Genomic DNA, 11,671 nt, shown 5'->3' with positions numbered 1-11,671 from the left:
CATACTCAGTTGCCCGGACAACAATCTCCCATTTTTCTCCAACACACGTTTTTCATCTTATCCGATTTGTTTTTGTTAACCTTCTTCCCTCTCAATCCTCTGTACTACACACTACACCCCACACCTCACTGTACTTCTCTTTGAATCCCTATACATCCCTATACATCCACAAAATGGACGCAACCACACAAGCTCAGCCTCTGGCCGACCGCTCAACCAACACCCACCTGACCAACGCGAGTGACAAGACCGACCTGAAGGCCTCAGACATCTCATCAATGGAGTACCATCGCCAGGTGTTGCAGGGCAAAGTCACGAGTGAGGAGTGAGTATTCTTAATATCTTCATTTATGTTATATAAGAAACTAACATACCATAATAGACAACCAACCTCCTACGTCTCACCCTCAGACGACATCATGAGCCCCTGCACAAAGAAGTTGAGCGATATCAAGGGCAAGCGGTTTAAGAAGTATGTGATTTCCTGTCGACTTAATATACTTTGGACCTCCAACCTAACAATCTGCAGTGCCGGCAAGCCCCAGTCGCTGTTCGCCAAGCTCGGCAAGAAGAGCTACGAGCAATCTTCAGCCGAGCAGGGCCGGACTGAAAACTAAGAAGATCCAGGTCTTTTGACATGTGTTGGTTCTTTCTATTCTTTTCTTCTCTTTCCCCTCAGACTCTGGTCCTATGGTCTTTCCTTCAATCTCTTTTACTCGGCGCCGGTCGCTGTGTCGGATGCATTGAGGAAAGGCAGATTTGAGATCTTAGATACGATCAGGTCTTGAGCTGGGATCTTTATTCTTCTATATGTTCTTCTTTTTCTTCTTTTTTTGTGATGACCTGCAATGCCTTTGTTTTTTTGTGTGTACGGGGTATGGGATGGATGGATCTGTAATTGGGATATCTCATGGAGCACATTGGGATCAATGAAATCAAACCTTTTTTGGGTTAGGACTTTGATATTTGACGTAGCTATATGTAGTTCTATGCCTCTAGGCTACTAACAACGCCAAGCTTCCTTCAGTCAACTTCGTATATACAGACCTCGGGATGCTGAAATGACTTCTATTTTCGGAACTCGATGCTGGAACATGATTATAAGGTCTATGAGCTGTTATTCTGGCTGCTTTGCTTTGCTCCTGTTTATTACTCCAGCTTTACTGGCTGTAGCTAGCTGTCTTTCCTTTTTCTTGTTCGTAATGACCGGCATTGAGCTACATAGTCGCCAGTTATACAGTGATATTGACCAATAATTGGTACTAGCAATATTCTTAGTCTCAAAGACAGGATATGTACAACGTAAGTCTCGGAGATCTAGCCGATTTACCTGAATGTGGTGAGATATATCAGTTGACATCTCCAAATCCCCCGGGTAGTCGCTGACCTCGGGAGCCGAGGCTCCTGGACAAAATCCGTCGGCTTCTCCACTTCTCCGCAATTCATGGGCTGACTTCTTCTCTTTATATTTCCTTTATATTCCCCTTGGGTTCTTTTATTTTACATCAATTAATCACTCTTTACATCCAAAATGTCTGCTTCTTCCCGTATTCCCCCTATTGTCCAGCCGTTCGTCAGCGAACAGGCCAGACGGACCCTTGACTTGGTAACTCATTCCCCATACTTTACTTACCCCAGGACAGGAACTACCGAGAACCTCCTGGTTTAGTTTTCTTAATACTCAATGCTAACATGCTTCCAGGTCGAGGAATTCGTTGAAAAAGACTGCATCCCCGCCGACACCGTCTTCGCCGCCCAGCTTGGCGAAGGAGAGAAGCGATGGAACACCAACCCCGCCATCTTGGAGGACCTGAAGGAGAAGGCCAAGAAGCTCGGTCTGTGGAATATGTTCCTGCCTAAGAACCACTTCACTCAGGGCGCTGGTTTCTCAAACTTGGAGTATGGATTGATGGCAGAGTTGCTCGGCAAGAGCAAGGTTGCCTCGGAGGTGGGTTATTTTGTCCCTTGTCTGGCGCATTGGTTTACTCGTTGGGGAGGTCTTGCAAATTGAGGTGATTGATCGCTGACGACTATTCCTTTATCACTAGGCTACCAACAACGCTGCCCCAGATACCGGCAACATGGAGGTGTTCGCCAAGTACGGCAATGACGCACAAAAGAAGCAGTGGCTCGCACCCCTGCTGGAGGGCAAGATCCGCTCTGCTTTCCTGATGACCGAGCCAGACGTCGCGTCTAGCGATGCGACAAATATTGAGCTTAACATCCGTCGTGAGGGCAATGAATACGTCCTGAATGGCTCGGTGAGTACCTCTCCAAGCTCTAAGAAACCACTTCTTCTCCTCAACAACTTCTAACAACCCAATCTATAGAAATGGTGGTCCTCCGGTGCCGGTGATCCCCGCTGCTCAATTTACCTCGTAATGGGCAAGACCGATCCCACCAACCCAGACACCTACAAGCAGCAATCCGTCATCCTCGTCCCAGCCGGACTTCCAGGCATCACAGTGCACCGCATGTTGACAGTATACGGGTACGACGATGCCCCCCACGGCCACGGCCACATCACATTCAAGGACGTGCGCGTCCCCGCAGCAAACATGGTCCTCGGCGAAGGCCGCGGTTTCGAGATCATCCAGGGCCGTCTCGGACCTGGTCGTATCCACCACGCCATGCGGACGATTGGTGCTGCAGAGCGCGCGCTCGAGTGGTTGATTGCTCGTGTCAACGACGAGCGCAAGATGACCTTCGGCAAGCCTTTAGTCGCTCATGGCGTCATTCTCGAGTGGATTGCCAAGTCGCGGATTGAGATCGATGCTGCCCGTTTGATTGTCTTGAACGCTGCTATCAAGATCGATCAGGGTGATGCCAAGGGCGCGCTGAAGGAAATCGCTCAGGCTAAGGTTCTCGCTCCACAGACTGGGCTTACTGTCATTGATCGTGCGATTCAGGCTTATGGTGCTGCTGGTGTTTGTCAGGATACCCCGCTTGCGTATATGTGGGCTGGTATTCGTACTTTGCGTATTGCAGATGGTCCTGATGAGGTTCACTTGCAGCAGCTGGGTAAGCGCGAGAACAAGTCTCGCAAGGATGCGGTTACTGCTAAGTTGAACTGGCAGCGTGAGGAGGGTGATCGTTTGCTTGCTGCTTCTGGGTTCAAGCCTAAGAGTCATCTTTGAAGTGATGGAAAGATATAGTTTTATGATATAGTCCGCTGCGTAGTTCGGCTGAATAAGAATGCACGAACATGCTTATTTTTTTTACTTGGCTTTTGGATTTGATGGCCTTACGATAGAAAGAAGAAAAGTGTATAGAATCAAGTGAATGAATGACTGGTATAAATCGTTATTCAACTCGTAAAACCCTAACGCCAAAAAAATGATTCCTCGACAAACATGAGCATGAACATGGACATAAACCTTCAATCCCGACATGACATGAAAATCCCATATGTAGGACCATCTATCAATTCATTCACCCCAAGACCCATGAGCCCAAGAATGATACCTCGTAGAGCAGAGGGAGAGCGGTACGATCTCCCTCGACTCGCCTGCGAGCGCAAGCAACAATGCAACAAAGGAAAATATAAAGAAAATCACTTTTTAGTAGTCGTCATCCTCAGGGTTGTTGCGCTTGCCCTTGGCCAGGCGCTTGTTTGCCTTGAAGTGCTTCTTTGTGCTGGTGTTGCCCTTCACCTCGGAGACATCCACGCCACGCTCAAGAGCAACCATCATGCGCTCCTTGCGGCCCGTTGGCGCCTTGCGCATCTCCTGGCCCTGTTGGGTGTACCGAGCCTGGAAGGGGAGGGTCAGACGACCGGCAGAGGGGCCGGTTTCTGAGCCGAAAAAGCCCGTATCAAGGTTGCGGGAGGTGCGACCGAGCTCCGGCTCGACGGAAATCTTGGCTGGGCCAGCGGGGTTCTCCAAGTCAACCTCGCCGGTGGGGTTTGCAGTGACCTCTGCTACTGGGGTATGCTTTCCAATCTTGGCTTGTGTGAGCTGAGCTCGACGCCTCTCGGGAAGATGGGCGAGATCGTATAGGTCGCTGTTGAACTCGACGGTGTCGATGGGAGTTTCGTGCTCGGCAACTGGGGGAGGGTTGACCCAGAGAAGCTTGCCGTTGACATAGTCCTTCAGAACGTATCGTGCAGCGCGAGACTCGTCGGGCTGACCGATACCCTGAGTGGAGAAACCACGGGCACGAGCATAGGCACGCAGAATCTCGCTGGCAGTGGGGATGCCGGTGCCACCTTCTTCAATGGGACGCATTCTGAGCTTCACACCGTACACCTGCTCAATGAAGTGCTTGGGGATACGCTTGGCGACAATACCGGCGGGACCGGTGAACTCACGCTGCTGATCGATGGGCAGCACACCATTGACGACCAACTCGGCCTTAGTGGTGGCGAAGTTGGGGAACACGAGACCGGGACAATCGCACAGCATAATCTCGGGGGAGAGGTATAGAGTCTGGAAATGCTTGGTCTTACCGGGTGTGGCAGAGACGGAGACCTTCTTCGCACCGAGAAGGGCGTTGATGGTACTGGACTTACCCACGTTGGGGTAACCGACCAGACCGATTGTGGTCTTACGCTTGGGCTCGCCAGACTCGTCATCCTGTGGTAGTGATTCTGGGGAGTTGGCCAAGAACAGCTCTTCCAGTTCTTCAGTGTCCAGGATGTGTGGCCCAAGCGAACGCTCAGGGTCGGCAAGCTTAGCTCTTTCTTCCTCCACTGTCTCTTCCTTCTTGTATCCATCATCCTCAGTAGCGTGCACGTTGATCTTTTGCGCCGACTGGGCAAGTTCAGCATCAGAGTCGGTTTCTTGCTCCTCCTGCAAAGCGAGGGCCTCGTTCTTCTCTTTGGCGAGGTGGGCAGAGAAGAAACGGAAGTTGATGTTGTTCTTCTCGAAGTACTCAGCCCAGGCTTCTCTTTGCTTCAGACTCAACATATCAGCCTTGTTGACCAAGAGCAAGTTCTGCTTTCGAGGATCAATTTCCTTGACGTAACTCTCCAAATCCTCCGAACGGAACTGTAACGGGTTTCGCGCATCGACAATCTGCACGATAAGATCGGATCGCTCAATAACACGCCACAACTGGCGCCAGACCTCCAAGTTGCGCTCGAATGGGGTCATCAGCAGATCATGGTTCTCGATCAGCTCGGCCAGTCCTCGTCGCCAGTCCAACAGACTTTGTTTCTCCATCGTTTCTAATTCATGTCGAGTTGTGGACTGGTCCCACTTGGGTCGTCGGGGAACAGTGAGGCGGTCCTTGTTCTTCTGGTGCTTAATGAAAGCCTTCTTCTCTTCGGTGGGGGTGAGAAGGAAGGGGTTCTTCTGATCGGAGTGGATGATCTTGACGTTGTTGATTTTTTCAGCGGTAAAGTCGGTTCCAGCTAGTTCAGCGGTACTCAGGAACTCGTCGAGCGCGGCCTGCTCAGTGATACTGCGCATCTTGACCCACGAAGCCTCCTTTGCCTCGTTGGTGACATAGGTTTCACCATTGACACCTGTGCGCTGAATGGCATTGTTGTGAGAGACCTTCTTCTGAGAGGATGCCTTGCCTTTTCCGAACCGATCGTTCATGAGACTGGCACCCAGTCCCACGGATTTCTTGGATTTAGGCAAAACCATGATGGCGATGGCTTTGATTCCCTAAATTTGAAAAAAGTTGTAGGAAGTAAAAAATCAAGTCGAGAGGCACAACCCCCACCTGAAAAAGGGAATTTTGGATTATTCAGACGGATAAGATAAAGCTGACTCAGCCCCCTCTATATCCGCCGTGGCCGATGCCCAGAGCCTTCCAGGCAAGTATATGACTATGTTGGATGGACTTTATTGTAGGTAGTCATCGTTTTACTCGTATTATACGGGTTTAGATTATAGAATATACAATAATTGCAACTATATATGAGTCATAATATGGTCTATAACTAGGGTTTATGGTCTAATATGTGACTAAGTAGTACTATTGATGCGGGCCTTCTCAAAGTGCCGAGCCCAATGAATACCCAAATCTCCAAGCGAAGTTGCACAATGAGTCAAATCAAAATTAAACGAAATAGAGTGGAACTTGAATAGGAAGCCCCCATTAAACATCGTATACTCCGTACAGTTCGAAGATTTTGAGGACCCCGGAGAACGAGGGGCGATAAGCTACACGTGACCCTATCAATCCCACTTTTTCCCTTTTTTTCTGCGATACCAAAACTTTGACCAAACCCAAAGATGCCGCCCAAACAGTGGATGTACGTATCGCATGAGGATGATCATGGCGCCGAGGCTAATATATCCACAGTGACAAGAAGAACGCGAGCAAGTTCCAGCTCTTTCACCGGTCTCAAAATGATCCGTTGATCCACGATACCAGTGCGGATGACCGTTTCCTGTACCAGGTCGGAGGTCCCGCGCCTGCACCCGCATCGTCTTCCGCATCGACCACCTCGAAAAAGACATTGCCAAATTTGTTCGATCTTCAGTCCGAATATGGCGACAGTGCTCGCAAAAATGAGGGCGAGGCTGCCAATTACGGCGTCTATTACGATGACTCCAGCTACGATTACATGCAGCATCTTCGCGAACTAGGAAGCGGCAGCGGAGACGCGTACTTTGTTGAAGCTAAGACTGAGAAAGCCAAGGGTAGAGCTGGCCGAGGAATGAAGCTGGAAGATGCGCTGCGACAGGTCTCGCTCGTGGATAAAGATACCTATGGTCAGGGCACCTCCGTTGCTCCCAGTCTCTATGGCTCCCAATATGGCGATATGCGCTCAACTACTTCATCCTTTGTTCGCAAGCCAACCTATCAGGACCAGCAGAACGTCCCAGACGCAATTGCTGGATTCAAGCCTGACATGGACCCGCGCCTGCGCGAGGCTTTGGAGGCGCTGGAGGACGAAGCGTTCGTGGAGGATGGCGACGCCGATGGAATCTTTGGCGAATTGACAGCCAATGCGGAAGAAATAGACGAGGGCGAGTGGGAGGATTCTCTATTCGACCACGATGTCGAAGATGATGGATGGGAGTCGGATGCTACGGAGAAAGCGCCCGTACAGCCGGACAGCACTGACGCTCATCGCTCAATTGATGATGAACTACCAGAAGAGCCTGCAAAGCCACCAATGGAACCCGGCGAGATGCCTGAACACGATAAGCCGGCTCCCGATATGCAGCCTACTGACCAGAGTTGGATGAGCGAGTTCGCCAAGTTCAAGAAAGATGCTAAGGCAGGCAATGTCCCCGCACCGGCTGCACCCACAATCGCAGCATCACAGACGATGGCATCGACCGTCTTCACTGCTGGCGGAACGCCAATTCGCCGGAAGAAGCGCAAGGGTGCTCTGACCAACCCATCTGCGTACTCAATGACGTCGTCCGCTCTCGCTCGTACTGCCGGTCACCGTCTCCTCGATGACCGATTCGACAAAGTTGAGCAGCTCTACTCTCTTGACGAGGAAGACGAATACGATGACAGCATGTCCATGATCAGTGGAATGACAGGTGCAACTGGCATGACGGGCATGACGGACATGTCCGCCGCATCATCCCAGGCCCCCAGTCTGATTGATGGTAACGGTGAAGCCGTGCACAGCCGCAGCACGTTTAACAACGTCATGGACGACTTCCTCTCCAGCTGGGACCCCAACACCAGTGGACAGGCGAAGCGACACGGTGCCAAGCACAAGCGTGGCCGGAACGGTAACGAGGCCATTGGCATCAGAATGCTCGACGAAGTGCGATCCGGTCTCGGCCCAGCTCGGATTCAAGGGAAGGGCAAAGTCTCCGGAAGAGCTTAGATGAAGATTTGCACTGCATATGAGACGACGGGAACCCCCAGTCATGACATGGCGTTTTGGCTTTTTATTACTTATTTATTACGGCATTCCTGTGCGTTAGGGTTGATATCTCTTGATGGCTAGACCAAAAGTTATGTTTATGTCTCGATGCTCTATTGTGTATCCTTACTCTCCATGGACGAGTACTTTTTCCACAAAAGCCCACGAATTCACTCGTAATGTACTGACATCATAAAAGCAAGACTGCTGTTTTTCATCGTAAAGAACCGCCAGGATCCCATCCTCCTGCGCAGCCTGAACATCGCGAATCGCATTATCACCGAAGTATACAATATCTTCAGCCGCGATACCATATCTTTCCAGCACAGCGCCAAATAGACCATCGACCTTAGACTTGCCGACCTCGTTCGTCGTCACAAGGATATCGGTGTAAGATCGTATCCCGAGTTCCTTGACCGTCCACTCCTGCGCATCCGCTGGGCCCTCAGTAATGACAATAACTTTCTTTCCCAGCTCTTGCAAAGTCCGCAAAAGATGCAATGCACCTGCCTTGAGAGTCAAGTTCTCGCGTAGAGTGTCTCGATATACCTCTAACAGACGATCCAGCAGAGAGTCATCGGTAAGCCCGTGCGCCTGGAGAAGACGCTCGAACCGTTCACGCCGGTACTCGCTTGAGGTCCTGCCATCTGTGAAGGCATTTGCGGTTGCACTGCGTAGGATCTCTTGGTAGGTGTTCTTGAGAATATCTACGCCAATCTTGTTGTTTGAGGCGTGAATTGTTTCGAAGACGCGGACCGAGGCATTGGCCGAGGCTCGTCGAAATTCGTGGAGCGTGTCATCTAGATCGAACCCGAACCAGGATCTTGAGGCGACAATTCTTTGGATAGACATGGATGTATTTTAGGGTGTGGTTATTCTAGGGTGATTGGTGTAGTCTAAATAGGAGTGATGGATTTATAGTGTATGACTCAGATGATATTCGGATGGTGTGATAGCTCAGCCATCACATCAATCTATTTCTTAGTATATTACAGATTCGCTATTATTTTGTAAAGAATATTTATACAAAAGACCAAGAAGAGAATTAGAAGGCGCCGCCAACCTTCTCTACAATCCACATGGAAAGTCTCACATTCCATCCGACTCGTCTTTCAGTTCGCATCAGGTCATCTCTCGAGACAGGGGTGGCATCTTTCTGAAGCCGCTCAGTCTCTTCACCCAGCTTCTGTTTGAGGTCCGGATCGGTCGTCACGACCACCGCACCGGACTCAAGGTCTAGGCTGTAGCTGCGCTTTGTGTAGTTGCTGCTACCAACAAAGGTGAGGCTGGGGTGTTCCTCGCGCGGCAGTGTAATCCACAGACCCTTGGCATGGTAGGTCCATCCGCCTGGCGTACCAACAGTGCCCTTGCGCCACTCCTTAAGTTGAACGGATTCGGTGGCGTGTGCCTCAGCGACGCGATCAAGGAAGCGGGCAGAGAGATGCGTGTATGCGGCCGGTAGCATTCCCGAGATTCCAGAAGAGCCAAAGAATCCATTCGCCCATGGCGAGGCCGTCAGAACGGTGCCTTTCGTGGTGGTAGGGGTCTTTGAGGCGGTGGTTGTACTGGAAATTAGGAGGGAGGAAAAGACAGGGTGCATGTTGAAGTAACCTGCTGTGAAGAGCCAGCGGGCACCGGCAAAGACTGATGAGCTTGACAGGAGATGGAGAATGGTCGTCACGGCAGGGTATTCGGTAGATGTATCATCAGGTTGCATGAGAGAAGTAAACTGCGACACAGGGTATACGTAGGTTTGACTTGATGAGGAGGGAAGTAGAGGTTTGTTGTCAGAAGCCTGAATAATTGGGCTCAAGAACGTCGAAGAATATGCAATAAATTTTTGAGGATCGTCAAGAGGAGAGGGTGCTTTGTTTGTGGCAGGCCAGTCCAAAATATAGCTGGATTTGTTTTCAGGGTCTGGCAGCACCTGGAAGCTCAGACTGCAGATTGCATGGTGGATTCCAGCGTAGTATTCGGTCAGCACCTTGGAGTCGAACACATGGTATCGATCTAGGCGGCTGGTGAAGTATTCCTCGGATAAGTTTGCTCTGCACATATATTAGTATCCTACGTTTGAACTAGTCCGCAGATAACATACCCCGATAGAATGATCTCATCATCTATCCCGTACAGCTTCATGTGCTGCAAACCCCAGCCCTCGTTGATACGGGCAGGGATCCATTTCTTTTTTAGACCTGTCAAATTGGGAGTATGGAACATCCGAATCTCAACTCGTTCAGGTCCGAACTCTTCAACCAACGAACAAAGGAGTGATGCGCATGAAGGATTCGGGGTCTCTCGTGTACCGCGCAAAGCATCTGTGAGAATTGAAACCTTTAGATCTGGGTTACCGCGGAGAGCTTGGCTCAAGGTGTCGACAAGATCGTGTTCTGTCTTGCCGATGTACAACGTAGAGAGGTAAATGCGCCGCTGGGCATTGCGGATTTTATTCTGTGGAAAACTGGGAGTTAGTTCTAAATTATTTCGAGGAGACAAACAGGAAATAGCATACCTTCAACGTAGAATAAAAGTTGGCCGGAGAGTCAATAATATGAATCTGAGACGCAGGCACCTCGAATCGGGGAGCAATGCGGTCTAGCTCCGCGGTGATTCCTGCTAGAGGTGAAGGAGCGGGTGCTGCAGCCGTAGCTCCTGTACCGGTATGCGCAGAAAATTGGCGAGCACACAGTCTCTGACGTGCGACTGGGCGACGCCCAGCACAACGAAGCGATTGCCCTCTAATGCGACCGAACATGTCTGAATGTCCGAGGTCGAGGGTTTTCTGAATCGGGATATCCATGGTAGAGCAGGGTGCAAACAATGCAAACACACCGCCCTCCTGCAACCTCAAATCGCCAATCTCTCGCATCCCATTCGCCCTAGCACAATATACCAGCAAAGATGTCGACTGTTTTGAGGACGCTGCGCAACCTTCGCCGGGTCGGCTTCAAGGTTCGTATAACTGCGATTTATCCTCTATAGAAACTCGGTTGCTAACACGCATGTACAGGATGCCGCCCACCAGATGCAGGTAGGTTACGGATGCCTCCCCCGGAACAGCAGGTCAATTGAATGAGCTCTAGACTAACCTGTGCCCCTGTTCGTTGTGGTATAGAACATTGGTACGTTTCCACTCTATCGATATCTGCCCAGCGATTGACTAACAAAACACGCTCTTATAGGTGATACCAAGGCCGGAACTCTGATCGGAACCGACCGCTTCGGAAACAAATACTTCGAGAACCTGGAGGAATTGCCTCGTAAGAAGACTCTGCAGCTTATATTATCGCATTGAAACATGGGGTTCTAATGGTACTTCCCTGTTTAGTCCGAACACGATGGGTCGACTACAAGGAGGCCGAATACGACGCATCCCACATTGAGCCTGGCTGGTAAGTGCTTCTCTTGATACATCGGGTTTGTGATGATGTGGAACTAACTCTATTAAGGCACGCCTGGATCTCCTACCTCGTTGACGGGCCCCCAACCGCCGACAAGGTCATGCAATCCGGTTTCCGTCCCTGGGAGCTGTCTGAGCACCGCGCCAACCCAACTCAGAGCCGCGCTGCATTCAAGACTTACTCCACGTACGTGAAATGTTCCTGTGTGCGATATTTCAGTCTTAACCGTGTATTGACTAACGTCACTCTAGCACCCGGCCCAAGATCACTGCCTGGACTCCCACCGCTGCTCCGCGGTAGATTTATTTGCAGTAGCAGAATCAATCCACTTGTCTTGCTGTTCAACTGATCCCGTTCTCCGTTTTCAGCCCATTGACAACTCATTTGTCGATTTGGGAAATGTATATAAAGTCGTTTTGCCAGTAGTGCTTAGTTTTTTTACGAAGAAAGTCCGTTTTCAAAATTGAGCTTCAAGGAAATT

At 50.4% G+C, this 11,671-nt stretch overlaps 7 protein-coding genes across 7 annotated transcripts; 4 read left to right on the top strand and 3 right to left on the bottom strand.

The window, feature by feature from the left end:
* Nucleotides 1–173: 173 nt before the first annotated feature.
* On the top strand, nucleotides 174–617 carry PEX2_002220 (Spo12 family protein; the record flags this gene model as incomplete). The annotated part of the gene is made up of 3 exons (XM_016737500.1): nucleotides 174–325; nucleotides 383–472; nucleotides 530–617. 3 exons carry the CDS (start codon nucleotides 174–176, stop codon nucleotides 615–617), a joined length of 330 nt encoding a protein of 109 aa, XP_016598936.1.
* A 914-nt stretch (nucleotides 618–1,531) lies between these two features.
* PEX2_002210 (uncharacterized protein) lies at nucleotides 1,532–3,137 on the top strand (the record flags this gene model as incomplete). The annotated part of the gene is made up of 4 exons (XM_016737499.1): nucleotides 1,532–1,606; nucleotides 1,703–1,948; nucleotides 2,049–2,261; nucleotides 2,331–3,137. 4 exons carry the CDS (start codon nucleotides 1,532–1,534, stop codon nucleotides 3,135–3,137), a joined length of 1,341 nt encoding a protein of 446 aa, XP_016598935.1.
* A 423-nt stretch (nucleotides 3,138–3,560) lies between these two features.
* Nucleotides 3,561–5,591, bottom strand: PEX2_002200 (ribosome biogenesis GTPase LSG1; the record flags this gene model as incomplete). The annotated part of the gene is made up of 1 exon (XM_016737498.1): nucleotides 3,561–5,591. One exon carries the CDS (start codon nucleotides 5,589–5,591, stop codon nucleotides 3,561–3,563), a length of 2,031 nt encoding a protein of 676 aa, XP_016598934.1.
* A 594-nt stretch (nucleotides 5,592–6,185) lies between these two features.
* On the top strand, nucleotides 6,186–7,750 carry PEX2_002190 (ribosome biogenesis protein LTV1; the record flags this gene model as incomplete). The annotated part of the gene is made up of 2 exons (XM_016737497.1): nucleotides 6,186–6,205; nucleotides 6,256–7,750. The coding sequence occupies 2 exons, from the start codon at nucleotides 6,186–6,188 to the stop codon at nucleotides 7,748–7,750; spliced, it is 1,515 nt and encodes a 504-aa protein (XP_016598933.1).
* A 165-nt stretch (nucleotides 7,751–7,915) lies between these two features.
* On the bottom strand, nucleotides 7,916–8,641 carry PEX2_002180 (HAD family hydrolase; the record flags this gene model as incomplete). Its single annotated transcript, XM_016737496.1, has 1 exon — nucleotides 7,916–8,641. The coding sequence occupies one exon, from the start codon at nucleotides 8,639–8,641 to the stop codon at nucleotides 7,916–7,918; it is 726 nt and encodes a 241-aa protein (XP_016598932.1).
* A 193-nt stretch (nucleotides 8,642–8,834) lies between these two features.
* PEX2_002170 (CDP-diacylglycerol--glycerol-3-phosphate 3-phosphatidyltransferase) lies at nucleotides 8,835–10,589 on the bottom strand (the record flags this gene model as incomplete). Its single annotated transcript, XM_016737495.1, has 3 exons — nucleotides 8,835–9,837; nucleotides 9,888–10,240; nucleotides 10,302–10,589. 3 exons carry the CDS (start codon nucleotides 10,587–10,589, stop codon nucleotides 8,835–8,837), a joined length of 1,644 nt encoding a protein of 547 aa, XP_016598931.1.
* A 101-nt stretch (nucleotides 10,590–10,690) lies between these two features.
* On the top strand, nucleotides 10,691–11,490 carry PEX2_002160 (complex I NDUFA12 subunit family protein; the record flags this gene model as incomplete). Its single annotated transcript, XM_016737494.1, has 7 exons — nucleotides 10,691–10,741; nucleotides 10,800–10,820; nucleotides 10,905–10,911; nucleotides 10,972–11,049; nucleotides 11,118–11,181; nucleotides 11,239–11,376; nucleotides 11,442–11,490. The coding sequence occupies 7 exons, from the start codon at nucleotides 10,691–10,693 to the stop codon at nucleotides 11,488–11,490; spliced, it is 408 nt and encodes a 135-aa protein (XP_016598930.1).
* Between the last annotated feature and the right edge of the window lie 181 nt (nucleotides 11,491–11,671).

Source organism: Penicillium expansum (assembly GCF_000769745.1).
Source record: "Penicillium expansum strain MD-8 chromosome Unknown contig7, whole genome shotgun sequence".
NCBI classification, from domain to species: domain Eukaryota; kingdom Fungi; phylum Ascomycota; class Eurotiomycetes; order Eurotiales; family Aspergillaceae; genus Penicillium; species Penicillium expansum.
The sequence above is the reverse complement of the archived record's forward strand: the minus strand, read 5'-3'. Positions and strand labels throughout refer to the sequence as shown.